Source organism: Miscanthus floridulus, chromosome 7, assembly GCF_019320115.1.
Source record: "Miscanthus floridulus cultivar M001 chromosome 7, ASM1932011v1, whole genome shotgun sequence".
Taxonomy (NCBI): Eukaryota; Viridiplantae; Streptophyta; class Magnoliopsida; order Poales; family Poaceae; genus Miscanthus; species Miscanthus floridulus.
In genome coordinates, this window is record NC_089586.1 from 14,654,583 (window position 1) to 14,681,895 (window position 27,313).

At 45.9% G+C, this 27,313-nt stretch overlaps 4 protein-coding genes across 4 annotated transcripts; all 4 read left to right on the plus strand.

The window, feature by feature from the left end:
• The first annotated feature begins 1,154 nt into the window (after positions 1–1,154).
• On the plus strand, positions 1,155–5,059 carry LOC136462636 (bax inhibitor 1-like). Its single transcript, XM_066461707.1, has 6 exons — positions 1,155–1,430; positions 2,431–2,574; positions 2,737–2,828; positions 4,092–4,278; positions 4,405–4,560; positions 4,700–5,059. The coding sequence occupies exons 1-6, from the start codon at positions 1,293–1,295 to the stop codon at positions 4,751–4,753; spliced, it is 771 nt and encodes a 256-aa protein (XP_066317804.1). The 5' UTR covers positions 1,155–1,292; the 3' UTR covers positions 4,754–5,059.
• Positions 5,060–6,572: 1,513 nt separating this feature from the next.
• Positions 6,573–11,706, plus strand: LOC136465121 (alkaline/neutral invertase CINV2-like). The gene is made up of 5 exons (XM_066463983.1): positions 6,573–6,675; positions 8,890–9,313; positions 9,605–10,039; positions 10,652–11,207; positions 11,606–11,706. The coding sequence occupies exons 2-5, from the start codon at positions 8,915–8,917 to the stop codon at positions 11,704–11,706; spliced, it is 1,491 nt and encodes a 496-aa protein (XP_066320080.1). The 5' UTR covers positions 6,573–6,675; positions 8,890–8,914.
• A 3,172-nt stretch (positions 11,707–14,878) lies between these two features.
• LOC136462637 (bax inhibitor 1-like) lies at positions 14,879–19,422 on the plus strand. Its single transcript, XM_066461708.1, has 6 exons — positions 14,879–15,154; positions 16,573–16,716; positions 16,879–16,970; positions 18,277–18,463; positions 18,590–18,745; positions 18,877–19,422. The coding sequence occupies exons 1-6, from the start codon at positions 15,017–15,019 to the stop codon at positions 18,928–18,930; spliced, it is 771 nt and encodes a 256-aa protein (XP_066317805.1). The 5' UTR covers positions 14,879–15,016; the 3' UTR covers positions 18,931–19,422.
• Positions 19,423–20,819: 1,397 nt separating this feature from the next.
• Positions 20,820–26,781, plus strand: LOC136462639 (probable alkaline/neutral invertase F). The gene is made up of 5 exons (XM_066461709.1): positions 20,820–20,857; positions 23,065–23,491; positions 23,783–24,217; positions 24,830–25,385; positions 26,164–26,781. Exons 2-5 carry the CDS (start codon positions 23,090–23,092, stop codon positions 26,457–26,459), a joined length of 1,689 nt encoding a protein of 562 aa, XP_066317806.1. The 5' UTR covers positions 20,820–20,857; positions 23,065–23,089; the 3' UTR covers positions 26,460–26,781.
• The last annotated feature ends 532 nt before the right edge of the window (positions 26,782–27,313 follow it).

A 27,313-nucleotide genomic window follows, 5' to 3' on the forward strand; every position in this document is an offset into this window, starting at 1 on the left:
TTTTTTTTGCAGTTGCAGTTTGCACGGACTGTATGTACATTGGTGTATATAGGCTGTGTTGTGTACGGCCTGATGGAATACATTTTGTTTCTAAAAATTATGACTAATTAAAAAAAATTACTCATAATACAAATCGTTATCTTGACCTCTTTGATCACTGCGATATTTGCACCTCTTCGATACAGACCAACGGATGAAGATGGCACACGTACTATAGTAGATTTAATTTGATTTGGAAAAAGAAAATTGATTTTATCACCGAAAGCTTCATACAGAGGGCAGTATGTGAATGAAAGACGTACGACGTCGCACCAGTAGTCAAGAAAACTGTATGATACGTACTCCTCTACTAATACCCCCGTTTTGAGATAAAAAAATATACGATTTTAAGGCTCGGTTTGGATGCTCCAGGGGGGTTATCAGAGTCTAGATAGCAGATAGTGATTTTCAAAATCCAGATTTTGGATACAAATAATCTAATCTGTTTGGATTCCCATGTTATATACTCTGGACAGTGGATGCACTGTACAAGCTAAATGTCTAAAATACCCCCGAGATGGTTTGTGGATAGGGTCGAAGCAAGGACAGAATTGTCTTTTGTCATCCTAAATCCCCAAGAAGCCCATGAAGAAGGGATATTGGATTATAGCCTTGGATTTCTCAAGCATATGGAAGAATCACTAGAAACCCTCCCGTTTGGATCTGATTCTTATTTTTTTATCGGACTATATAACCATATCTGGATCCAAACACCCCCTAAAGTTTACCATGATCAGGTTAACTTAATTGAATTGGCTGAATTTATAAAAAAAGTTAATATTAACATTTTAGACTCAGAATAAATATATTAGCAAATTTATTATATATAATAATATTTATTTAGTATGATAAATAGTATCAATACTTTTATTAAACAACTGTTCTAAGATTACATACATATATTCTTTCCGCGACCAAGGAAGGGCAATGTGTTTGGCATGCACGGCAAAAACACGAGGACTGCTTCTGGGGCAGTCGCGGACTCGCGAGGGGGTGGTGTCCTTCGTGAAAAGTACCGGCCCAGTGCGTGGCCGCTTCCTTCCTCACCCGCCGACCCCCACCCTATATATACTCGGCCCCTTGCATTCTCTCAGATCAAACCCACGGGACGAGAACAAACGACCCAGCACGACACGACTCGATTCCGATTCCAAATCCATCCGAGCGAACACCGCCAGACCCCAGAAATCAAAAGCCGCTGCAGATCCGTTTCGCGTCTACCAGAGGGACGACACCCGCCGGAACCGGAAGAGATGGACGCGTTCTACTCGACCTCCTCCTCCTCGTCGGGGCCGTACGGCGCGGCGGCGTACGGCGGCGCCGGCTGGGGCTACGACTCGCTCAAGGACTTCCGCCAGATCACCCCCGCCGTCCAGACCCACCTCAAGCTCGTACGCCCCGCCGCCCTCCCGTTAGCGCTTCTTCTTCTCCTCCTTCTCGTCGTGCGTGCGTGCGTGCGTTTCTCGCTCGTCGTCCCGGCCCTACGCCGGTGTTTCTCTGCATCGTCGCCGGTTTAATTGGCTTCGTTGGGGGTGGAATGTGGCAACGGATTCAGGCATTCGGGTGCCCTCGTAGTTCGATGGGTGCTATAATGATTATCTCACAGTTTCCATGGCGGTTTTCACATTTTTTTGGGGGTATTTTTTTTTTTTGTTACGATTGGGCTCGGTGCCTCGGTCGTTCGCCTTCGTACGTGCCAATTTGCCATCCTTGCTTTGCGCCCTGTGTCTGTGTGGGCTGGTTTAGATATGTGCGCCCGGTGGTTTGGATTGCATCTCGCTGTTCGAATCGTTCAGATTGATTGTTTTGTCGGGTTCAAATTGTTCAGTTTAGTGCTGTGCTACAGTGAACAGCAGCGGGTTCTGTTGAGTACACACGGAATGTGAAGGTGATTCACGCAATTAGCCTTTAGTATTTTATTTTTTTTATCAGTTGTTGGTTTCGTGGGGATTTCCTTGCGCAATGGAATTTCGTCTGTTTATTATTTTCATCATCACAACCCCACGGTTTGCGTGTTGCTGTTGCTTAGGAATTTGTGATTCACGCGTGCTATATTTCTTGCGCTGAGAACTGCGAATGCCACCGATTGGTTGATTGCGTTGAGAACTGCGAATGCCACCGATTGGTTGATTCGTCATATAAGAACATGATTCGATTAGAATAATACAATATGTGATTGATATATAAAGTTTTTAGCAAGTCGATTCCATTCGTTGCATTTCGGTTATACTTTTATTTGTGCACCGTATTATGCTTGGTGCGATCTTGCAACCGTGTGATGTCACACGTCGTTCTGACGGCTGTTATTAATTAGTTAGTTGCTCGAGTAATGATAATTTAATTCAATTCAAATCTGACGATGGTTGTTGGTTTTGGTTTGGTTGCCTGCAGGTTTACCTCACCCTCTGCGTGGCGCTGGCCTCGTCGGCGGTGGGCGCTTACCTGCACGTCGTCTGGAACATCGGCGGCATGCTGACCATGCTCGGCTGCGTCGGCAGCATCGCCTGGCTCTTCTCGGTGCCCGTCTACGAGGAGGTTCGTTCGCCTCTCCTTCGTCAGTTGACTCTTGCGAGCTGTGCAGGCTCGCGAGCGACGAATTTGACACCCGAAAATGTCAATTGCGCCGTTTGCTGACCTTTTTTTTGGTCTCCCTCACACTGTGTGTTGCCCTGTTTGTCCGTGCGTGCGTGTGTGCAGAGGAAGAGGTATGGGCTGCTGATGGCGGCTGCCCTCCTGGAAGGGGCTTCGGTTGGACCCCTCATCAAGCTCGCCGTGGAATTTGACCCAAGGTAACAACGAACTTACCCAGCACTTGTCTCTCGGAAATTGCTTGCGCTGTGCGCTACTGCGTATATTAATCAAATGAAACACTACGAGTTTGATCATGCATGAGCGGATAAGTCGTACACCCGTATTGACAGCGACATACGTACTGCTTCTATGGGATGTGTGTGTTGCCTACTTGTCTCTCCTGCCAGTCGCTGTCTGCTTCTATTCAGAGCAGGAGATTTTGTGGCATGTACTGTAAAATTACAGTGCGATCTTCTCATAAGAATTTTTAATTTGCTTTCTGAGAACTGTCACTTTCAGTGAATCATCATGCATGATGTTATAGCTAGGCAATTCATCTCAAACAGACATGCGGCACATACATGCATGATGTTGTCACTAGTTATACTTCTTTATCCCAATTTTGGAGCTAAAGCCAGTAAAAAGTTTGCATGCCCCTGATAGGTTCAAAATTTCCGCACCTAGTTATAGAATTGATTTTGCCCTTTGTTTTGCTTTGCCTATTCATGCTTTACCCCTTTTGTCAAAAGGTGCACCACATGCATGTCGTAGCACTTTTTATTTGGAAAAAGAAAAGTTGCTTCCTAATTGCTTGATAGGAACTAGGCATGGGTTTATTACGACATAAGAAATGAATTTAGGCGGCGTTTGGATGGAGGCCGGGATTGGGATTGGGATAGGGATTGGGATATTCCACCCTTCAAAGGGTAATATTGTATCCTAGCACTCCATTCTTTACGTCATTTGATCTTAGCCGTTCATTCGTTTCCCTATCCCTGCCCCACCCCCTATATCCCTATATGCAAACGTCACCTTAAGCATTGAGCAATTTTCTGAAGATGATCATCAGTCCTGAACATTTAGCTTGTGCATCCTCTCTTTGGATGGATGAATATACTATACTATTGCTAGCCTTGGGTAGCCTGAAATGTCTGGGCACTGTTACTTGCACTTGATGGTGTCGAAGTTCTTTATCTTGTTTCTTTTTATATTTTGGCATGATGAATTGATGTCTGTTTATGCTGAATCTCTATTGGGTTCACGGTGCCATCAAGAGAGGAATTTGTGGTTAAACTAGGCATGCATGATCAACTGATGCTTGTTAATGCTGAATTCAGAACTACATTCGTACTAGTTCAGAGTGCTATTACAGAGGCAGAGATTTGTGATTGAACTGTTGTTGCTGCTCAGGCTCAGCAATTTTTTTGTTTTGGTGCGCTGACTCAATCTTACCCTGTTGCTTGTGTGTTGTTTTTTCTCAGCATCCTGGTGACAGCGTTTGTGGGGACTGCCATTGCGTTCGCGTGCTTCTCTTGCGCGGCCGTGGTGGCCAAGCGCAGGGAGTACCTCTACCTCGGTGGGCTGCTCTCTTCTGGGCTCTCCATCCTGCTCTGGCTGCAGTTCGCCGCCTCCATCTTTGGCCACTCCACTAGCAGCTTCATGTTTGAGGTGAGAGACGTGCTTCTACCTGCTGTTGGATGACCATTGTAGTAGTAGACCTTGGGCATGCATGAAGAGCTAACCTGTGAGATGCAGGCGGCTTAACTTGAATCTTGAATGCTTGAATCCTTGCAGGTTTACTTTGGGCTGCTCATCTTCCTGGGGTACATGGTCTACGACACGCAGGAGATCATCGAGAGGGCGCACCACGGCGACATGGACTACATCAAGCACGGCCTCATCCTCTTCACCGACTTCGTGGCTGTCCTTGTCCGCATCCTCATCATCATGGTGAGCTACTAGCCTACTACTGATGGGCCCTCGTCATGGATTACCTTACCATGAACTGTTGTCGGATTGGTGGAGTTTGTTCATGACTTCTCTCTGCTTGGTGTTGATGTCTGATTGACTGACTGAACTGTGCATGCAGCTCAAGAACGCGGCTGACAAGTCGGAGGACAGGAAGAGGAAGAAGAGGTCGTGAGTGATGTCGTTCTCACCTGCAACACTGAAGGCACGGACTGCCTGCTGCTACGTACGAGTATATATATATATACACACACACACTACAATATGAATGGAAGCTCCCACATATATAGGAGTAACTGGGTTCTTGTGGTGGAACTGAAAGAACTGAAAGTGTTTCTTTGGTTTTAGTTTGTTAGTTGTCATGTGAATGAATCTGGTAAGGTTTGGTTGCATGTACGATACGAGCTCTGCAACAAATTGGATCTGCATGCCGGTGTTTGCTGGCCTGAAAACTCTCTAGATGGAATGCAATTAGGATGCTGCCATTGCACAGTCCAATCCTGTGTTCCATTCCATGTGATATCGTGACTGCCACGCGTTTCTGGTGGCTGGAACGCGTCGCCTGTCACGAGCTAGCGCACCAGAGTGCTCGCTGATGATGCGGTGAAATTGATTGAGGAGCACGCGCCACGCCACGGCCAGTCGGCCACGGAATAACCAAATCCAGCTTGCTGGCTGGTTTGGTATGAGAAAAATATACCGTTCTAGCTTATAATCCACGATCGTATATAAGCAAGCAAGCGAACAGGCTTGGTAGCAGCACCGACGATTAGTGTCAGTAATAATAACCGTCCACCTGCCTACCTTGGATAAACATTTCCCGCTAAAAAAAGAAAATGTAGGGAAGCAGAGTCGCAGACAGAGCAACGCGAGTCATGGAGCGCCCCCAATGTTTTACAATTTAGTCCTTTTTTTAAAAAGAAAATTTATGTTTGGCCCTCTAGAAAACGTAAACTCATTTTTGGACCTTGGGGTCAGCGTCAACACTCATGGCGTCGAGGTAACACGTCTCGACGCCACAGATCTTGGCTCCGAGGTGCCTGACCGTGCACAGCAGGACATTCTAGGTGGCGTTGACGTGGCCAGTACCTCGGCGCCAGAATACATGGCGCCGAGGTCAGCGCCAAGATCTGTGGCGCCGACATGATCTGTGGCACCGACCTCGGCGCCATGTATTCTGACGCTGAGCATGGATTCTAAACCCACGGCCAAGTCTCCCTTGCCGAGGCTGCTCTCATTTCTTCCTCCTCCCTCTCGGTTTCTTCTTCTCCCTAACCCGCCCAATTTCTTGAATCGACGAATTTGACCTTGGAGTATCTAAACTAACTCAATCAAACTAACTCCATTAAAAAAAACTAAAGAAAAAAAACCTGAGAGCCGAGGGAGCCGGTGGGGGGTTGCGCGGGGGCGTCGCCAGACTCGGGCGCCGGTGCCCCGCGCGGCCGACGGGGACGCCGGGGAGAAGCAGGGGCCGCCCTCGCCGCCGGTGCGCGCGGAGGAAGCTCTGGGGCGACGAGGGTGGCTGAGGGAGTGGATGGGGGAGCGAGGGAGGCGACCGACGCTCGGGGGACGGCGGGCGGCGACCTGCTGCTGTGGAGCGGGCGGCAACGGGCGGAGGAGGCACGGGCGACGACGGCGGCGGTGAGAGAGAGACAGAGCGCGAGAGAGAGAGCTGCGGCCACACGCGGTTAATGCATGCTCGGCGCCAGAATACATGGCGCCTAGGTCGGCGCCATGTATTCTGGCGCCGAGGTATCGGCCACATCAACGCCACCTAGGACGGTCAGGCACCTCGGAGTCAAGATCTGTGACGCCGAGACGTGTTACCTCGGTGCCATGAGTCTTGATGCCGATCCCAGGATCAAAGATAAGTTTATGTCTCTCGGGGGTAACAAACGTAAATTTTGTTTAAAAAAAGGTCAAATTATAAAAAATTGGTTACTTGAGACGCCTCCACACCTGTCCAGTTGTCCTGTCCATCGTCGCCCCCGCGACTTGGAGTTCACTTGGAGCAGAGGGCAAAGGCGACGGGCTCACGGGGGGCAGCGCAAGCCGCAAAACCCACCTCGCGCGCCCCGCCGCCGCCGCTCGCCGGAGGTAAGCCCCCGCCCCTCCCACCCTCCCCCCCTCTCCTCTCTCTCTCGTCCTGCGTCCGCGAAATGGTCTCTGCGATGCTTTAATTTCCCCGCGCGCTAACGAGGAAACCCCCAAACTCCAAGCCGTCCCACCGGGCCCCCGTGGGAGGGAAGCGGATCGCTGGAGAATGCGGGTTCCCTCGCTCTTCTATCCGGTGATCGGGGCCGCGCGGAGGGGTTTGCGCCTCTGAAATTTGGGCTTCGTCCGATCTCATTGGGGTTTTGGTGGGGTTTTCCATTGGGTGGTGGCCACGCGTGGATGGTGCTTCCGTGCGTCAGAAGTTAATTTGTAGCCCAAACCATGAGCGGTGTGGTGTTTGGTTCCAGTGCAAGCGGAAATGCCCTTGTGATTGTTGCTGTTCTCGAGTCCTATAGATATAGATCGACTAAGACTGGTGACTTAGTTTTTGTAGGATCCTGTTTTTCTGATGATTGATGCATATGTCATGTGTGTGCTTCTATGTGTACTGTCGAATCTAGTTTATGTGCCAATTGGGGACAATTAGGTGGCTACCACCTTTGCATCCCATTCACTGAACAGCTTGCTATCTGCTAGTTCATGGATTTTGCAGCCAGACCTTTGCTTATGTGCTTTGGTTATGCTCGTGGTCTGAATTCTGGTGTCTCTGATGGAGGATCGTTCATTCTTATGGTCTAGTATCTGCATCATAGTACTCTGTGATTTCCGTACTTTCTAGATTTGGAGTTGTACATATTATTAGTGGGTCAGAGGAAGTATGTTTCAGTGCTCTCGGATTTCCTTACTAGTCTTATGTCACTGAGTTTTGATACGTCAATATAACCTTTAAGAATATGCCTGCTTGTCCCCCCATATTTTCAAGCTAACTGCAACTTCCTTTTTTTGGATTAGTGGTACTTTGATCTCATACAGATTATGCAGCATAAGGTTATTTATTTACTTAAAAGAAAATTCCAAGTATAAATAAATGGGATTAATGTCCAGCGGATTTATTAAAACTTAGTGTTGACTGTTAAGTGTTAACATGGTGTGTGTGCGCCATTGCATGTGATTGGTTATATATCGTTGCTTCCTATTCCGCTAAACATCACGGTTCCTAGAATCTAGAAGTATTGAGTCGGGCGTTGTGGCTGCGATGCCTAAAACCTAATCATGGTTGTGATTCTGCCTTCAAAACCCGAATATGAATATAAGTTTACCATTCTCATTCTTTTTGCTTGTACTTGTACATCCTTTTTAACATAATCTTGGGTGTGCCGCGTCACCTACACTACAGCCTGACCTCACAGCATTTATGTTTTTTCACTTGTGAACTTTTGGTGCATCCGATCTTATCAGGTTTGGAAATTTCATGGGGTTTCAATTGGGTGGCGATGCGTGGGGACTGGGAAGTGGCCCCTTACATTAGAAATTTGTAGTCAAATGCATGTGCACTGGGGTATTTTATTATACAGGAAGCTGAAATGCCTTGTTATCTGTGGCTTGCTTTCTAAAGTGCTAGATTCACTAGATTGGTGTAATAGTTTTGGGCCCAGAAGTTGTATACTGTCTTCAGTAATTGGTCATTATTTATGGAATAGGAATAATCTGTAGTTAGTAGTCTCCACTTGCCATTGAAATCTGAGAGTATGATCAAGAATTAAGAGTGCTGCAGTAGCATGTTGTATCAGCTTCAGCAACCTTAAGGAAACAATAAATTGCATTGACTTAAATGTTTGATGTGAGAGAAGTATTTTACATATCATACTGCTAGAATATAGACAGGCTGTTTGCAATACATAGTTCTTTTTGCATGAACTTCCTTTCTTTCAGGCATAAGACATAGGTGGCCAGGCGCTGCCCCATTGTAGTTTAATTTACTTGTAGTTCAGTAAAAAGGAAAGCCAGTGGCGGCTTAGTTAAAATAGACAAAAAAAAATTTACTTGTCTCTATTTTCTTTGCCTAAACCTTCTGCGCCTGTTGCACTTTCTTTTTTTTCCAATAGAAATATTCATGATGAGGAAAATGTTCACAATGTACCTGTATTCATTTCGAGTGTCAAAAGCTAGCGATGCAATTATGCAACTAACAGACAGTTCTTTTATATGCTTCGGGGCATGAGAACTTAATGCAGTTTTGTATAATGCCCTGATTTTGAAAATTTGAAACAAGTTATGCATATGCTTATTCTTTTTATTTGTCATTCTATTGACCAGAGCTATCATTCAAAAACTAGCAAAGATGGTACAATGTACTCAACCTCCTCCCCAGTTAAAGCTTCCAGAGAGTAAGATCACAGAACTGACAGATGATGAGAACCATGATTCGCCGCCAAAACCTGAGAAAAGGACAAGGATGCACCACATTGAGAGGCACAGATCTTGTGTTGTGACCTTATCTGACATAGAACTTAATGGTCTGCAACCTCGTCGTCTGCTCCAGACCATTGAGAAAAGCCCAGGAGGAGGATCACAGTGTTCGCTCCATGAAGAAACACCTACAGATACTAATGCATCACACAGGCATGCGATTGCAGCTTGGGAAGCCCTCAAAAGGTCAATAGTTTACTTCAGAGGCCAACCAATTGGGACTGTTGCCGCAATAGACAAGTCTCAGGGGGCAGCACTCAACTACGACCAGGTGAAGTACTGACCTTTTCTGTTTCCAGTTAAAGAGTTGGCAGTGCTGTCAATTTTAAAGATTTCATGCTATTTTCGTATTATTCTATACACCCATCTATTACTGTTTGTTTTGCATCTATCATTATCGTAAATGGTAGTCCTAATCCTGATGGTGAGTATTCATGTGTACATTATCAGCTTCTGCAAAAATACATCATAGCTATCTCATGCATGAATTATACATCTCATTGTGCCTAGGCATGCAAAATGATCAGCAATGATTTATGTTGTTTTTCGTACATTGGGACAGGTTTTCATGAGGGATTTCATTCCTAGCGCATTGGCTTTTCTTATGAAGGGAGAACACTTGATAGTGAAGAATTTTCTGGTAGAAACTGCACGCCTTCAGTCAAGGGAGAAGATGGTTGACCTTTTCAAGCTTGGTCAGGGTGTGATGCCTGCAAGCTTTAAGGTGCATCATCGCAACCCTACCCAGAAGACAGAAAGCTTACTGGCTGATTTTGGTGAAACTGCCATTGGGAGGGTTGCTCCTGTAGATTCTGGCCTATGGTGGATTATTCTCCTTCGTGCTTACACCAAATGGACAGGGGACAATTCTCTGGCTGAAAGTCCTAACTGCCAAAGGGCCATGCACCTTATTCTCAGGTTGTGTCTCTCAGAGGGATGTGATACTTCTCCAGCCTTGCTTTGTGCTGATGGGTGCTCCATGATAGACCGAAGAATGGTAGGCTGCCCACGTCAATTTAGCTACCTCTGTTTTCTTATTATTTTTGACATTGTATCTCATGTACCTCTTACGTCTTACTACAATCTTATCGTTCAATTGCATCCTTGCGAGTCCCGTCTCATTCATAACTGAAACTGCTCAACCTCATATGAAAATATATCGATACTTTGGATATTTTCCCCTCTGGGTTCTATAGGAGGAACCATTTATAGGATGCTGTTATAGCTATTAAAATCAGGACCAAATACTTGGAACATAAGAGGATTGTGGACATTAATAACGGTACGAGGTAGTGTATGGGTTTTGGAAACATACAAGGAAGTATGTAGTTGTGATTTGTGAATAATAGCATAGTTTGCTTTGCTGTTAGCGAACATGTTGTCAAACTTCTTAAGCTTCTCTATGCAAGTGTTAGTTTTTTTAGTTTGATCGTGTTCTTTGTTCTTATTGAAGGTATTGTGAATTCCCAGTGGTTGTGCTTCCTGTATACTACATATTCATCTCGTGGAAAACCTAGAAAATTTAGGAACAGCAAGTTATCTAAATGCTTGTCTTGAACGTTTGTGCATATTTATCTTGCACCTTGTTTATGGACTGAAATCTGTGCAGGGCATATATGGCTACCCAATTGAAATCCAGGCTCTCTTTTTCATGGCTATGAGATGTGCCCTAAGCTTGTTGAAACAAGACTCTGATGCTGACTTTGTGAACCACATCACAAAACGAATCCAAGCTTTGAGCTACCATTTGCACAGTTACTACTGGTTAGACTTCCAAAGACTGAATGACATATACCGCTACAAGACTGAAGAGTACTCACAGACAGCTTTGAACAAGTTCAATGTGATACCCGAATCAATACCTGATTGGATATTTGACTTCATGCCTAGCCGGGGTGGATACTTCATTGGCAATGTTAGTCCTGCAAGGATGGATTTCCGCTGGTTTTGCTTGGGCAACTTCATTGCAATCCTGTCATCATTGGCGACCGGAGAGCAGGCTGAAGCAATACTGGATCTTGTGGAGGAGCGCTGGCAAGAACTCATTGGTGAGATGCCACTCAAGATCTGTTACCCTGCAATGGAAAATCAGGAGTGGCAGATAGTCACTGGATGCGACCCGAAGAACACCAGGTGGAGCTACCACAACGGAGGCTCGTGGCCAGGTGAGAGCGCTTGAGGAATTGATATTTAGCACTGCATTATGTTGTTAAACATTCTTGCCAATTATCTGTTCTTTTTATAGATATGGGATATAGATTAAATTGAAAGATCAAATTGAGGCGGTCAAACTTCTTTGCTATAAATCCATGTCTTTGATTAAACTATATCAGAGTCGTTGGATATTCGTTGTATCACAGACGGGTGAAACAACCGTATGAATGTTGGAGTATGTGATGAATTGTGACATCATGGACCGGTTATTACCTGTCTACGATGAAACATCATCACATCAGATGAGAGATTTCCATGTCTGTGATGAAGTTTAGGCTCGTCGTCCGCAAGTGGCATAGTGTGCTTTGTCTTTTGATCTATATAGTCGTAATAATTGTCATTTTACTAGGGAAAATCTTCCGGGGCATCTTCCCGGATCTCTACCTTCCAGAGGAAGCTCCTTCGAAAGCGGTCAATTCTATGAAGAAGCCATTATTGCAAAGGGAATAATGTCAAATGGTAAATTTGTTGGGAGGCGAGGACAACTTTAACCAAGGTCTCTCTGCCAAACGATGAGAGAAGTTTGCCTTTCCTCAGGTAGCCACCCTCCAATTTTTGTCAATCAACACGACTGAACATGAATCCTTTAAGTTTCCTATCGTTGAGAGGTGATGCGAGATATTTACCTAGAAAGCTTTGTGCTACTCTAAGAGAGTATAATTATTGCTAAAATAAGTACACTTTTTGTGACAAAAATAAGTAAGCTTTTATGTTGAGATGAAGGAGAGAGAAGAGAAGTAGGATGTAATTTTACAGCAAGTTGACTGCCCAAGCTCTAAAAATTTGTGAGGAGAAAGTAGGTCATGGATGAGGAAGTATGTTTTACTCGTACCTGTTCCAAATTATAAAAGTGTTTGTCTTTTTGGATTCATAGCTTTTGTTATGCACTTAGATATACACTATGTCTAGATGCATAGTAATCTAGAAAAGCCAAAACGTTTGGCTAATAAGCCATGGTTGAAAGTACTGTTGGCTGATTTGTTGTGAGAGAAAAATATTGTTCGTTGGCTGAAAAAGTACGGCTTATAAGCCAAGCGAACAGGGCGTATATAATTTGAAACGGATGGAGTAGTAGCTAGACAACTACTACATGTACAGACTGATAAATGAGAAATAAATGTATATGTAGCTAACAGTGGATTATATTAAGCTCAACCAAAAAACATGATAATTTAGGGGTTTGAAGATTATTCCCTCTTCCTATTAATCTGTCTCTCTTAATTTTCATCTTGTGTTTGATTCTTGTGAGAGAAGGAAATAATAAAAGATCCTCTCTTTTTTTTGCGACGAGTGATAAAAGATCCCTAGGCAGGAGCGCTTAAGTTTCCCTGAATTATGCTTGAAGAAGAAGTCTAGATTTGACACGCGATTAGTAGTACGCGCAGTAGCCACCGGCGGAATTTTTCAAATACACGTCGTGGCCTTCCCTTTCATCACTTCATCATCAGAGGAAAAAAAAGAAAGAAAAACGTCCGAATACGGTAAAATTCGAACCCGACAGGGACGACGACCGTCGTGGAAACGCCGTGGACCGTGGCCGAAAAGCGCATCTGCATGCAGGCCATGCACAGCCGGGCCCACGGGCCAGCTTCTCGAAGCGCGTGCGCGGGGCGGCGGCCAAGCAAGCGCGCCACACCCAAAGGTTCCCGGGCCCGCCTGCCAGCAGCAGTAGCAGCCGCCCTCCGCGTACGTACTACTCGTACTGGATGAGCGCCTGCGCGACCCGGCCGGACGCTTCTTCCCGCGTCCGGATCCTTCCCGCCACGTGGAGGCGCGGCATTGGTCCTTCCACGGCTGTTTGCGTCATCGATGCCGCTCGCCGGGGGGCGGGCGCTGCCGGCCACGTGGCGTTCCCGCGCTTGGCCTCTCTTCTGAAATTGAACTGATTCCTGTGAAATTCCTGTGTAGTTCCTGTGAAATTCCTGCGTTCCAAATAGGCCCTTAATGGCAAGCCTGCAACGGGTTAGTAGGACGTGTAGCATCTGGTTCCAGTGAGATGATCAAGAACAGCTAGTGGTATAGTAAGGGGGCCGTTTAGTTCCCAAAAAATTTTACGCAGTACCTATCGTATCGAATCTTGCGACACATGCATGGAGTGCTAAATGTAGACGAAAAAAAACTAATTGCACAGCTAGGTGAGAAATCGCGAGACGAAACTTTCGAACCTAATTAGTCCATAATTAGACACTAATTGCCAAATACAAACGAAAGTGCTACAATAGCCAAAATCCAAAAATTTTCGGATCTAAACGCGCCCTAATTGTTGTCCAAAAAAAAACTAGTGCTAGACTTGTTTTTTCAGTCGGAACAATATTTTTCTCTCACAATAATTCAGCCAGAACAGTGTTTTTCAGCTAGTTTCAGCCAAGATTCATCGATGACGTAAATAAAAATAATAAGAAATTAATGAAGTGATGATGGACACAGAGTGTTGGATTAGGCAAGCAGAGTGTTACATTTTTTTTTTTGCAGTCGCAGTTTGCACGGACTGTATGTACATTGGTGTATATAGACTGTGTTGTGTACGGCCTGATGGAATACATTTTGTTTCTAAAAATTATGACTAATTAAAAAAAATTACTCATAATACAAATCGTTATCTGGACCTCTTTGATCACTGCGATATTTGCACCTCTTCGATACAGACCAACGGATGAGGATGGCACACGTACTATAGTAGATTTAATTTGATTTGGAAAAAAAATTGATTTTATCACCGAAAGCTTCATACAGAGGGCAGTACGTGAATGAAAGACGTACGACGTCGCACCATTAGTCAAGAAAACTGTATGATACGTACTCCTCTACTAGTACCCTCGTTTTGAGAAAAAAGATACGATTTTAAGGCTCGGTTTGGATGCTCCAGGCCAGGGGGTTATCAGAGTCTAGATAGCAGATAGTAATTTTCAAAATCCAGATTTTGGATACAAATAATCTAATCTGTTTGGATTCCCATGTTATATACTCTGGACAGTGGATGCACTGTACAAGCTAAATGTCTAAAATCCCCTTCGAGATGGTTTGTGGATACGGTGGTCGAAGCAAGGACAGAATTGTCTTTTGTCATCCTAAATCCCCAAGAAGCCCATGAAGAAGGGATATTGGATTATAGCCTTGGATTTCTCAAGCATATGGAAGAATCACTAGAAACCCTCCCGTTTGGATCTGATTCTTATTTTTTATCGGCCTATATAACCATATCTGGATCCAAACACCCCCTAAATTTTACCATGACTTGGCTAACTTAATTGAATTGGTTGATTTAAAAAAAAGTTAATATTAACATTTTAGACTCAGAATAAATATATTAGCAAATTTATTATATATAATATTATTTATTTAGTATGATGAAGTAGTATCAATACTTTTATTAAACAACTGTTCTAAGGTTACATACATATATTCTTTCCGCGACCAAGGAAGGCCAACGTGTTTGGCATGCACGGCAAAAACACAGAGGACTGCTTCTGGGGCAGTCGCGGACTCGCGAGGGGGTGGTGTCCTTCGTGAAAACTACCGGGCCAGTGCGTGGCCGCTTCCTTCCTCACCCGCCGACCCCCACGCCCACCCTATATATACTCGGCCCCTTGCATTCTCTCAGATCAAACCCACGGGACGAGAACAAACGACCCAGCACGACACGACTCGATTCCGATTCCAAATCCATCCGAACGAACACCGCCAGACCCCAGAAATCAAAAGCCGCTGCAGATCCGTTTCGCGTCTACCAGAGGGACGACACCCGCCGGAACCGGAAGAGATGGACGCGTTCTACTCGACCTCCTCCTCCTCGTCGGGGCCGTACGGCGCGGCGGCGTACGGCGGCGCCGGCTGGGGCTACGACTCGCTCAAGGACTTCCGCCAGATCACCCCCGCCGTCCAGACCCACCTCAAACTCGTACGCCCCGCCGCCCTCCCGTTCGCGCTTCTCCTTCTCGTCGTGCGTGCGTGCGTTTCTCGCTCGTCGTCCCGGCCCTACGCCGGTGTTTCTCTGCATCGTCGCCGGTTTAATTGGCTTCGTTGGGGGTGGAACCGAATTTTTTACTTTTTAGCTTTTTTTTCTTTTTAAGTTTTTCACAAATAGACCCATGGAGGAAAGATTTCAGAATCTGGACCCTTAGCCCGGCGGTGACCCTTAGCTCGGCGCCATCGATGATGGCGCCGAGCTAACATATCTCGGCGCCAACGTCTCTGGCGTCGAGCTCCTATGCTCGACGCTGGCGTGGCGCTAATTTGGCAGGCAGCTCAGCGCCGGAGACGTTGACGCCAAGCTCGAGACGCTGACGCCAAGCTCGACGCCGGAGACGCTAGCGCCGAGCTTAGCACCCTATACGACCGGCCACGTTGCCTCGATTCCTGTGCTCATCACAAAAACTGGCTGGCCAAGCAGTGCTGGTGCATCTGCCTTCCTCCACTCCTCTCTCTCTCCCCTACATCTCCGTGGCCGCATGCATCGCATTAACTCCTGCCAGGGACAGTGGAATGGAGACCGTGATCGATGACGAGTGGCCTGTTCGCGTCATCGCGTGGGCTGCTGTCCTTTGCGTGCTGGACAGTGGAGTGGAGGCCGTGATCGATTTGATTGCGCGGCTGACCGGCTGTACCAGTACCACCTCGAAGACTGGATTTTTAGGCAACCCCACTTCGCGTGTGCGGTTAACCGGCTGTAGCACTTTCGTTTTTATTTGACAATTAGTGTTCAATCATGGACTAATTAGGCTCAAAACGTTCATCTCGCGATTTCCAACCAAACTGTGCAATTAGTTTTTTTTTTTCGTCTACATTTAATGCTCCATGCACGTATCGCAAGATTCGATATGATGGCTACTGTAGTACATACGGAATGTGAAGGTGATTCACGCAATTAGCCTTTAGTATTTTTTTTATCAGTTGTTGGTTTCGTGTGGATTTCCTTGCGCAATGGAATTTCGTCTGTTTATTATTTTTATCATCACAACCCACGGTTTGCGTGTTGCTGTTGCTTAGGAATTTGTGATTCACGCGTACGTGCTATATTATTTGCGTTAAGAACTGCGAATGCCACCGATTGGTTGATTCGTCATATAAGAACATGATTCGATTAGAATAATGCAATATGTGATTGATATATAAAGTTTTTAGCAAGTCGATTCCATTCGTTGCATTTCGGTTACTTGTTTATTTGTGCACCGTATTATGCTTGGTGCGATCTTGCAACCGTGTGATGTCACACGTCGTTCTGACGGCTGTTATCAATTAGTTAGTTGCTCGAGTAATGATAATTTAATTCAATTCAAATCTGACGATGGTTGTTGGTTTTGGTTTGGTTGCCTGCAGGTTTACCTCACCCTCTGCGTGGCGCTGGCCTCGTCGGCGGTGGGCGCTTACCTGCACGTCGTCTGGAACATCGGCGGCATGCTGACCATGCTCGGCTGCGTCGGCAGCATCGCCTGGCTCTTCTCGGTGCCCGTCAACGAGGAGGTTCGTTCGCCTCTCCTTCGTCAGTTGACTCTTGTGAGCTGTGCAGGCTCGCGAGCGAGGAATTTGACACCCGAAAATGTCAATTGCGCCGTTTGCTGACCTTTTTTTTGGTCTCCCTCACACTGTGTGTTGCCCTGTTTGTCCGTGCGTGCGTGTGTGCAGAGGAAGAGGTATGGGCTGCTGATGGCGGCTGCTCTCCTGGAAGGGGCTTCGGTTGGACCCCTCATCAAGCTCGCCGTGGAATTTGACCCATGGTAACAACGAACTTACCCAGCACTTGTCTCTCGGAAATTGCCTGCGCTGTGCGCTACTGCGTATATTAATCAAATGAAACACTACGAGTTTGATCATGCATGAGCGGATAACTCGTACACCCGTATTGACAGCGACATACGTACTGCTTCTATGGGATGTGTGTGTTGCCTACTTGTCTCTCCTGCCAGTCGCTGTCTGCTTCTATTCTTGGCCGCAGTTTTTTTTAGGTAGTAGCTGGGATTTCGAGGTCAGAGCAGGAGATTTTGTGGCATGTACTGTAAAATTACAGTGCGATCTTCTCATAAGAATTTTTAAGTTGCTTTCTGAGAACTGTCACTTTCAGTGAATCATCATGCATGATGTTATAGCTAGGCAATTCATCTCAAACAGACATGCGGCACATACATGCATGATGTTGTCACTAGTTATACTTCTTTATCCCAATTTTGGAGCTAAAGCCAGTAAAAAGTTTGCATGCCCCTGATAGGTTCAAATTTTCCGCACCTAGTTATAGAATTGATTTTGCCCTTTGTTTTGCTTTGCCTATTCATGCTTTACCCCTTTTGTCAAAAGGTGCACCACATGCATGTCGTAGCACTTTTTATTTGGAAAAAGAAAAGTTGCTTCCTAATTGCTTGATAGGAACTAGGCATGGGTTTATTACGACATAAGAAATGAATTTAGGCCGCGTTTGGATGGAGGCCGGGATTGGGATTGGGATAGGGATAGGGATATTCCACCCTTCAAAGGGTAATATTGTATCCTAGCCCTCCATTCTTTACGTCATTTGATCTTAGCCGTTCATTCGTTTCCATATCCCTGTCCCACCCCCTATATCCCTATATGCAAACGTCACCTTAAGCATTGAGCAATTTTCTGAAGATGATCATCAGTCCTGAACATTTAGCTTGTGCATCCTCTCTTTGGATGGATGAATATACTATACTATTGCTAGCCTTGGGTAGCCTGAAATGTCTGGGCACTGTTACTTGCACTTGATGGTGTCGAAGTTCTTTATCTTGTTTCTTTTTATATTTTGGCATGATGAATTGATGTCTGTTTATGCTGAATCTCTATTGGGTTCACGGTGCCATCAAGAGAGGAATTTGTGGTTAAACTAGGCATGCATGATCAACTGATGCTTGTTAATGCTGAATTCAGAACTACATTCGTACTAGTTCAGAGTGCTATTACAGAGGCAGAGATTTGTGATTGAACTGTTGTTGCTGCTCAGGCTCAGCAATTTTTTGTTTTGGTGCGCTGACTCAATCTTACCCTGTTGCTTGTGTGTTGTTTTTTTCTCAGCATCCTGGTGACAGCGTTTGTGGGGACTGCCATTGCGTTCGCGTGCTTCTCTTGCGCGGCCGTGGTGGCCAAGCGCAGGGAGTACCTCTACCTCGGTGGGCTGCTCTCTTCTGGGCTCTCCATCCTGCTCTGGCTGCAGTTCGCCGCCTCCATCTTTGGCCACTCCACTAGCAGCTTCATGTTTGAGGTGAGAGACGTGCTTCTACCTGCTGTTGGATGACCATTGTAGTAGTAGACCCTGGGCATGCATGAAGAGCTAACCTGTGAGATGCAGGCGGCTTAACTTGAATCTTGAATGCTTGAATCCTTGCAGGTTTACTTTGGGCTGCTCATCTTCCTGGGGTACATGGTCTACGACACGCAGGAGATCATCGAGAGGGCGCACCACGGCGACATGGACTACATCAAGCACGGCCTCATCCTCTTCACCGACTTCGTGGCTGTCCTTGTCCGCATCCTCGTCATCATGGTGAGCTACTACTGATGAGCCCTCGTCATGGATTACCTTACCATGAACTGTTGTCGGATTGGTGGAGTTTGTTCATGACTTCTCTCTGCTTGGTGTTGATGTCTGATTGACTGACTGAACTGTGCATGCAGCTCAAAAACGCGGCTGACAAGTCGGAGGACAGGAAGAGGAAGAAGAGGTCGTGAGTGATGTCGTTCTCACCTGCAACACTGAAGGCACGGGCTGCCTACTGCTACGTACGAGTATATATATATATATACACACACACTACAATATGAATGGAAGCTCCCACATAAATAGGAGTAACTGGGTTCTTGTGGTGGAACTGAAAGTGTTTCTTTGGTTTTAGTTTGTTAGTTGTCATGTGAATGAATCTGCAGGTAAGGTTTGGTTGCATGTACGATACGAGCGCTGCAACAAATTGGATCTGCATGCCGGTGTTTGCTGGCCTGAAAACTCTCTAGATGGAATGCAATTAAGATGCTGCCATTGCACAGTCCAATCCTGTGTTCCATTCCATGTGATATCGTGACTGTCACGCGTTTCTGGTGGCTGGAACGCGTCGCCTGTCACGAGCTAGCGCACCAGAGCGCTCGCTGCTGATGCGGTGAAATTGATTGAGGAGCACGCGCCACGCCACGGCCAGTCGGCCACGGAATAACTAAATCCAGCTTGCATGACAGAGTTGACCAATAACCATTAGCATGTTTTACTGCTCGTTGATTTGGTGTCTGAGAAAAAATATTATTCCAGCTTATAATCTATAATTATATACGAGTAAGCGAACGTAGCAGCGCCGACGATTAGTGTCAGTAATAATAACCGTCCACCTGCCTACCTTGGATAAACATTTCCCGCCAAAAAAAGAAAAATGTAGGGAAGCAGAGTCGCAGACAGAGCAACGCGAGTCATGGAGCGCCCCCAATGTTTTACAATTTAGTCCTTTTTTTAAAAAGAAAATTTATGTTTGGCCCTCTAGAAAAACGTAAACTCATTTTTGGACCTTGGGGTCAGCGTCAACACTCATGGCGTCGAGGTAACACGTCTCGACGCCACAGATCTTGGCTCCGAGGTGCCTGACCGTGCACAGCAGGACATTCTAGGTGGCGTTGACGTGGCCAGTACCTCGGCGCCAGAATACATGGCGCCGAGGTCAGCGCCAAGATCTGTGGCGCCGACATGATCTGTGGCACCGACCTCGGCGCCATGTATTCTGACGCTGAGCATGGATTCTAAACCCACGGCCAAGTCTCCCTTGCCGAGGCTGCTCTCATTTCTTCCTCCTCCCTCTCGGTTTCTTCTTCTCCCTAACCCGCCCAATTTCTTGAATCGACGAATTTGACCTTGGAGTATCTAAACTAACTCAATCAAACTAACTCCATTAAAAAAACTAAAGAAAAAAAAAACTGAGAGCCGAGGGAGATGGTGGGGGGTTGCGCGGGGGCGCCGCCAGACTCGGCCGCCGGTGGCCCACCGGCCGACGGGGACGTCGGGGAGAAGCAGGGGCCGCCCTCGCCGCTGGTGCGCGCGGAGGAAGCTTTGAGGCGACGAGGGCGGATGAGGGAGTGGATGGGGGAGCGAGGGAGGCGACCGGCGCTCGGGGGACGACGGGCGGCAGCCGGTGGAGGAGGCGCGGGCGACGGCGACGGTGGTGAGAGAGAGAGAGAGACAGAACTCGAGAGAGAGAGCTGCGGCCACACGCGGTTAATCCATGCTCAGCGCCAGAATACATGGCGTCGAGGTCGGCGCCACCTCGACGCCATGTATTGTGGCGCCGAGGTATCGACCGCATCAACGTCACCTAGGATGTCCTGCTGTGTACGGTCAGGCACTTCAGAGTCAAGATCTGTGGCGCCGAGACGTGTTACCTCGGCGCCATGAGTCTTGACACCGACCCCAGGGTCCAAAGATAAGTTTACGTCTGTCGGGGATAAAACGTAATTTTTTTTTAAAAAAGATCAAATTATAAAAAACTAGGTACTTGAGACGCCTCCACACCTGTCCAGTTGTCCTGTCCATCGTCGCCCCCGCGACTTGGAGTTCACTTGGAGCAGAGGGCAGAGCAAGCCGCAAAACCCACCTCGCGCGCCCCGCCGCCGCCGCTCGCCGGAGGTAAGCTCTCGCCCCTCCCACCCTCCCCCCCTCTCCTCTCTCTCTCGTCCTGCGTCCGCGAAATGGTCTCTGCGATGCTTTAATTTCCCCGCGCGCTAACGAGGAAACCCCCAAACTCCAAGCCGTCCCACCGGGCCCCCGTGGGAGGGAAGCGGATCGCTGGAGAATGCGGGTTCCCTCGCTCTTCTATCCGGTGATCGGGGCCGCGCGGAGGGGTTTGCGCCTCTGAAATTTGGGCTTCGTCCGATCTCATTGGGGTTTTGGTGGGGTTTTCCATTGGGTGGTGGCCACGCGTGGATGGTGCTTCCGTGCGTCAGAAGTTAATTTGTAGCCCAAACCATGAGCGGTGTGGTGTTTGGTTCCAGTGCAAGCGGAAATGCCCTTGTGATTGTTGCTGTTCTCGAGTCCTATAGATATAGATCGACTAAGACTGGTGACTTAGTTTTTGTAGGATCCTGTTTTTCTGATGATTGATGCATATGTCATGTGTGTGCTTCTATGTGTACTGTCGAATCTAGTTTATGTGCCAATTGGGGACAATTAGGTGGCTACCACCTTTGCATCCCATTCACTGAACAGCTTGCTATCTGCTAGTTCATGGATTTTGCAGCCAGACCTTTGCTTATGTGCTTTGGTTATGCTCGTGGTCTGAATTCTGGTGTTTCTGATGGAGGATCATTCATTCTTATGGTCTAGTATCTGCATCATAGTACTCTCTGTGATTTCCGTACTTTCCTAGATTTGGAGTTGTACATATTATTAGTGGGTCAGAGGAAGTATGTTTCAGTGCTCTCGGATTTCCTTACTAGTCTTATGTCACTGAGTTTTGATACGTCAATATAACCTAGAATATGCCTGCTTGTCCCCCCATATTTTCAAGCTAACTGCAACTTCCTTTTTTTGGATTAGTACAGATTATGCAGCATAAGGTTATTTATTTACTTAAAAGCAAATTCCAAGTATAAATAAATGGGATTAATGTGCAGCGGATTTATTAAAACTTAGTGTTGACTGTTAAGTGTTAACATGGTGTGTGTGCGCCATTGCATGTGATTGGTTATATATCGTTGCTTCCTATTCCGCTAAACATCACGGTTCCTAGAATTTAGAAGTATTGAGTCGGGCGCTGTGGCTGCGATGCCTAAAACCTAATCATGGTTGTGATTCTGCCTTCAAAACCCGAATATGACTATAAGTTTACCATTCTCATTCTTTTTGCTTGTACTTGTACATCCTTTTTAACATAATCTTGGGTGTGCGACTGTGCGTCACCTACACTACAGCCTGACCTCACAGCATTTATGTTTTTTCACTTGTGAACTTTTGGTGCATCCGATCTTATCAGGTTTGGAAATTTCAGTGGGGTTTCAATTGGGTGGCGATGCGTGGGAACTGGGAAGTGGCCCCTTACATTAGAAATTTGTAGTCCAAATGCATGTACACTGGGGTATTTTATTATACAGGAAGCTGAAATGCCTTGTTATCTGTGGCTTGCTTTCTAAAGTGCTAGATTCACTAGATTGGTGTAATAGTGTTGGGCCCAGAAGTTGTATACTGTCTTCAGTAATTGGTCATTATTTATGGAATAGGAATAATCTGTAGTTAGTAGTCTCCACTTGCCATTGAAATCTGAGAGTATGATCCAGAATTAAGAGTGCTGCAGTAGCAATGTTGTATCAGCTTCAGCAACCTTAAGGAAACAATAAATTGCATTGACTTAAATGTTTGATGTGAGAGAAGTATTTTACATATCATACTGCTAGAATATAGACAGGCTTGTTTGCAATACATAGTTCTTTTTGCATGAACTTCCTTTCTTTCAGGCATAAGACATAGGTGGCCAGGCGCTGCCCCATTGTAGTTTAATTTACTTGTAGTTCAGTAAAAAGGAAAGCCAGTGGCGGCTTAGTTAAAATAGACAAAAAAAATTTACTTGTCTCCTATTTTCTTTGCCTAAACCTTCTGCGCCTGTTGCACTTTCTTTTTTTTCCAATAGAAATATTCATGATGAGGAAAATGTTCACAATGTACCTGTATTCATTTCGAGTGTCAAAAGCTAGCGATGCAATTATGCAACTAACAGACAGTTCTTTTATATGCTTCGGGGCATGAGAACTTAATGCAGTTTTGTATAATGCCCTGATTTTGAAAATTTGAAACAAGTTATGCATATGCTTATTCTTTTTATTTGTCATTCTATTGACCAGAGCTATCATTCAAAAACTAGCAAAGATGGTACAATGTACTCAACCTCCTCCCCAGTTAAAGCTTCCAGAGAGTAAGATCACAGAACTGACAGATGATGAGAACCATGATTCGCCGCCAAAACCTGAGAAAAGGACAAGGATGCACCACATTGAGAGGCACAGATCTTGTGTTGTGACCTTATCTGACATAGAACTTAATGGTCTGCAACCTCGTCGTCTGCTCCAGACCATTGAGAAAAGCCCAGGAGGAGGATCACAGTGTTCGCTCCATGAAGAAACACCTACAGATACTAATGCATCACACAGGCATGCGATTGCAGATGCTTGGGAAGCCCTCAAAAGGTCAATAGTTTACTTCAGAGGCCAACCAATTGGGACTGTTGCCGCAATAGACAAGTCTCAGGGGGCAGCACTCAACTACGACCAGGTGAAGTACTGACCTTTTCTGTTTCCAGTTAAAGAGTTGGCAGTGCTGTCAATTTTAAAGATTTCATGCTATTTTCGTATTATTCTATACACCCATCTATTACTGTTTGTTTTGCATCTATCATTATCGTAAATGGTAGTCCTAATCCTGATGGTGAGTATTCATGTGTACATTATCAGCTTCTGCAAAAATACATCATAGCTATCTCATGCATGAATTATACATCTCATTGTGCCTAGGCATGCAAAATGATCAGCAATGATTTATGTTGTTTTTCGTACATTGGGACAGGTTTTCATGAGGGATTTCATTCCTAGCGCATTGGCTTTTCTTATGAAGGGAGAACACTTGATAGTGAAGAATTTTCTGGTAGAAACTGCACGCCTTCAGTCAAGGGAGAAGATGGTTGACCTTTTCAAGCTTGGTCAGGGTGTGATGCCTGCAAGCTTTAAGGTGCATCATCGCAACCCTACCCAGAAGACAGAAAGCTTACTGGCTGATTTTGGTGAAACTGCCATTGGGAGGGTTGCTCCTGTAGATTCTGGCCTATGGTGGATTATTCTCCTTCGTGCTTACACCAAATGGACAGGGGACAATTCTCTGGCTGAAAGTCCTAACTGCCAAAGGGCCATGCACCTTATTCTCAGGTTGTGTCTCTCAGAGGGATGTGATACTTCTCCAGCCTTGCTTTGTGCTGATGGGTGCTCCATGATAGACCGAAGAATGGTAGGCTGCCCACGTCAATTTAGCTACCTCTGTTTTCTTATTATTTTTGACATTGTATCTCATGTACCTCTTACGTCTTACTACAATCTTATCGTTCAATTGCATCCTTGCGAGTCCCGTCTCATTCATAACTGAAACTGCTCAACCTCATATGAAAATATATCGATACTTTGGATATTTTCCCCTCTGGGTTCTATAGGAGGAACCATTTATAGGATGCTGTTATAGCTATTAAAATCAGGACCAAATACTTGGAACATAAGAGGATTGTGGACATTAATAACGGTACGAGGTAGTGTATGGGTTTTGGAAACATACAAGGAAGTATGTAGTTGTGATTTGTGAATAATAGCATAGTTTGCTTTGCTGTTAGCGAACATGTTGTCAAACTTCTTAAGCTTCTCTATGCAAGTGTTAGTTTTTTTAGTTTGATCGTGTTCTTTGTTCTTATTGAAGGTATTGTGAATTCTCAGTGGTTGTGCTTCCTGTATACTACATATTCATCTCGTGGAAAACCTAGAAAATTTAGGAACAGCAAGTTATCTAAATGCTTGTCTTGAACGTTTGTGCATATTTATCTTGCACCTTGTTTATGGACTGAAATCTGTGCAGGGCATATATGGCTACCCAATTGAAATCCAGGCTCTCTTTTTCATGGCTATGAGATGTGCCCTAAGCTTGTTGAAACAAGACTCTGATGCTGACTTTGTGAACCACATCACAAAACGAATCCAAGCTTTGAGCTACCATTTGCACAGTTACTACTGGTTAGACTTCCAAAGACTGAATGACATATACCGCTACAAGACTGAAGAGTACTCACAGACAGCTTTGAACAAGTTCAATGTGATACCCGAATCAATACCTGATTGGATATTTGACTTCATGCCTAGCCGGGGTGGATACTTCATTGGCAATGTTAGTCCTGCAAGGATGGATTTCCGCTGGTTTTGCTTGGGCAACTTCATTGCAATCCTGTCATCATTGGCGACCGGAGAGCAGGCTGAAGCAATACTGGATCTTGTGGAGGAGCGCTGGCAAGAACTCATTGGTGAGATGCCACTCAAGATCTGTTACCCTGCAATGGAAAATCAGGAGTGGCAGATAGTCACTGGATGCGACCCGAAGAACACCAGGTGGAGCTACCACAACGGAGGCTCGTGGCCAGGTGAGAGCGCTTGAGGAACTTGATATTTAGCACTGCATTATGTTGTTAAACATTCTTGCCAATTATCTGTTCTTTTCTTTTGCATTTTATGGTTTAGGAAGTGAGCAGTTACATTTTCAAATTGAGTAAACAAATGAGATTGGTTATTTGCTGATCTGAACCTCATCTTTTGGGTTTGAAAAATTGATAACACTATGAACATCGTTTGTCGGTATTTGGGTTTAGCGATGCTGCACTTGCATAATCTACTGACCATGCAACTTCTGTTAGAGAAGATAATATATATGAATACTGAAAGCTGTCCTCAGTTGGAGCAAAGCAATCTGGGTTTGCAAACAGTCTTTTTGTTTGGTGAATTGATATCCATACAATCTTTACCCTGCATTAGCATCCCTTTTAATGGCATGAGCCCTTTTGCTCTGGCTGCTGATGGCCTTGAGATGTGTTGCGCATTATGTGGTATAGGAAATTGGTATTTCGTTTTTAAATCAAATAAATAGATGAGATTAGCTATTTGTGGATCTGAACTCCATTTTAACAAAATGACCTTAGTTTCTTTAATGAAATTTCATCTTTGGGCGCAAATGCAAATGTGACTGAAGGCTGTGTTGTAAATCAGAAGCGAATATATTTATCAATGGTCATTCTACTTGACAAATTGAACTGTTATATATGTGCATCGTTCGCTCTGCGTCAGCATCCATTTTAGTTATGTGGCCAGTGGCATTGTTTATCTAATCTGTTTGACCCCTGGTGCAAATATGTGTTGCTCGTGCAGTGCTGCTGTGGCTGCTGGTGGCGGTGAGCGTGAAGCTGGGGCGCCCGCACCTGGCGCGGAGAGCCGTGGAGCTGATGGAGCAGCGGCTGGCGAAGGATGACTTCCCCGAGTACTACGACGGCAAGGCGGGGCGGTACGTGGGGAAGCAGGCGCGCAAGTTCCAGACATGGTCGGTGGCCGGCTACCTGGTGGCCAAGATGCTCCTGGACGACCCCTCCCACCTGCGGATCGTGGCGCTGGAGGACGACAGCCACTCCCGGGCTCCCTTCCTCAAGCGCTCCAACTCGTGCCCATGACCCCAGGCCGCGCCGCATGCCACGCCCTTTTTGCTCACACCGAGACTACGAGTACGGACACAGAGTTTCGTTCTGAATTACCACGCGGTGCAGTGCATTCTTCTTACATTAGTAGTGATGTCTTCTAGCGGGCTACGAAGAGGATGATGATGACAGGATACCGAGAGTATGTAGGTACTACTACTATCCGTTCGCCAGATCACTAAACTGGTGGAGCTTTTGGTAGGTCAGGCTAGCGTTGCGTCCGGATGCGGAACTCTGAACCATCTGCTGGATATTTTCAAAAAAAAACATCTGGTGGAGCTTTATTATGTTGAAGGGACCGAAGAAAAAAACTGTTTTGTTTTCTCCTTTTTATTTTCTCTGCTCCGAGACCGATACGGCGTCCGTGTTCGATTCGAAATGGAACATCATCATGTCTCTATATATCGATCTGTACGCACGCATGCCGACTCGTCACTAATGTTCAATCTTCCTTGTTCGCTGCATGGACGCTATGAACCATCAGCAAAGAAAACGTGCCAGCAGAAGAGGAAGAGGAGGATGAGCACAAACACACACACACACACCACCAGCGGCAGAACCAACCCCGAGCTGCCCGACGAGATTGTTCTGGAAATCCTTCCTACTCCGCACCAGCGTACCAGGGTCGGGCGCGGTGAAAGTCTGGCTCAGATCACTGTATAGTCTGGTTTTAGCACACCAGCTATCCTTATGCGAGAGGAGGTGTTCACTCTTGGAATGTTAACGCTGTAGCTGAACATTATTGCAAATATCATGCGGCGGCAATTCCGCAATATATAGGCAGCTCTTATGGCCAATATAATTTACTTTGCTTTATACCAGCAATCGCT

What these genes read in the sequence shown, in the direction of transcription:
- LOC136465121 (XM_066463983.1), top strand. Translation starts at nt 8,915, where the DNA reads ATGGTACAATGTACTCAACCTCCTCCCCAGTTAAAGCTTCCAGAGAGT. An exon ending in CAGCACTCAACTACGACCAG is followed by an intron (nt 9,314 to 9,604) that starts GTGAAGTACTGA and finishes ACATTGGGACAG; the next exon opens with GTTTTCATGAGGGATTTCAT. An exon ending in CAACGGAGGCTCGTGGCCAG is followed by an intron (nt 11,208 to 11,605) that starts GTGAGAGCGCTT and finishes TCATTTTACTAG; the next exon opens with GGAAAATCTTCCGGGGCATC.
- LOC136462636 (XM_066461707.1), top strand. Translation starts at nt 1,293, where the DNA reads ATGGACGCGTTCTACTCGACCTCCTCCTCCTCGTCGGGGCCGTACGGC. An exon ending in CGGTGCCCGTCTACGAGGAG is followed by an intron (nt 2,575 to 2,736) that starts GTTCGTTCGCCT and finishes GCGTGTGTGCAG; the next exon opens with AGGAAGAGGTATGGGCTGCT. An exon ending in GCCGTGGAATTTGACCCAAG is followed by an intron (nt 2,829 to 4,091) that starts GTAACAACGAAC and finishes GTTTTTTCTCAG; the next exon opens with CATCCTGGTGACAGCGTTTG.
- LOC136462639 (XM_066461709.1), top strand. Translation starts at nt 23,090, where the DNA reads ATGGTACAATGTACTCAACCTCCTCCCCAGTTAAAGCTTCCAGAGAGT. An exon ending in CAGCACTCAACTACGACCAG is followed by an intron (nt 23,492 to 23,782) that starts GTGAAGTACTGA and finishes ACATTGGGACAG; the next exon opens with GTTTTCATGAGGGATTTCAT. An exon ending in CAACGGAGGCTCGTGGCCAG is followed by an intron (nt 25,386 to 26,163) that starts GTGAGAGCGCTT and finishes TTGCTCGTGCAG; the next exon opens with TGCTGCTGTGGCTGCTGGTG.
- LOC136462637 (XM_066461708.1), top strand. Translation starts at nt 15,017, where the DNA reads ATGGACGCGTTCTACTCGACCTCCTCCTCCTCGTCGGGGCCGTACGGC. An exon ending in GCCGTGGAATTTGACCCATG is followed by an intron (nt 16,971 to 18,276) that starts GTAACAACGAAC and finishes TTTTTTTCTCAG; the next exon opens with CATCCTGGTGACAGCGTTTG. An exon ending in CTAGCAGCTTCATGTTTGAG is followed by an intron (nt 18,464 to 18,589) that starts GTGAGAGACGTG and finishes GAATCCTTGCAG; the next exon opens with GTTTACTTTGGGCTGCTCAT.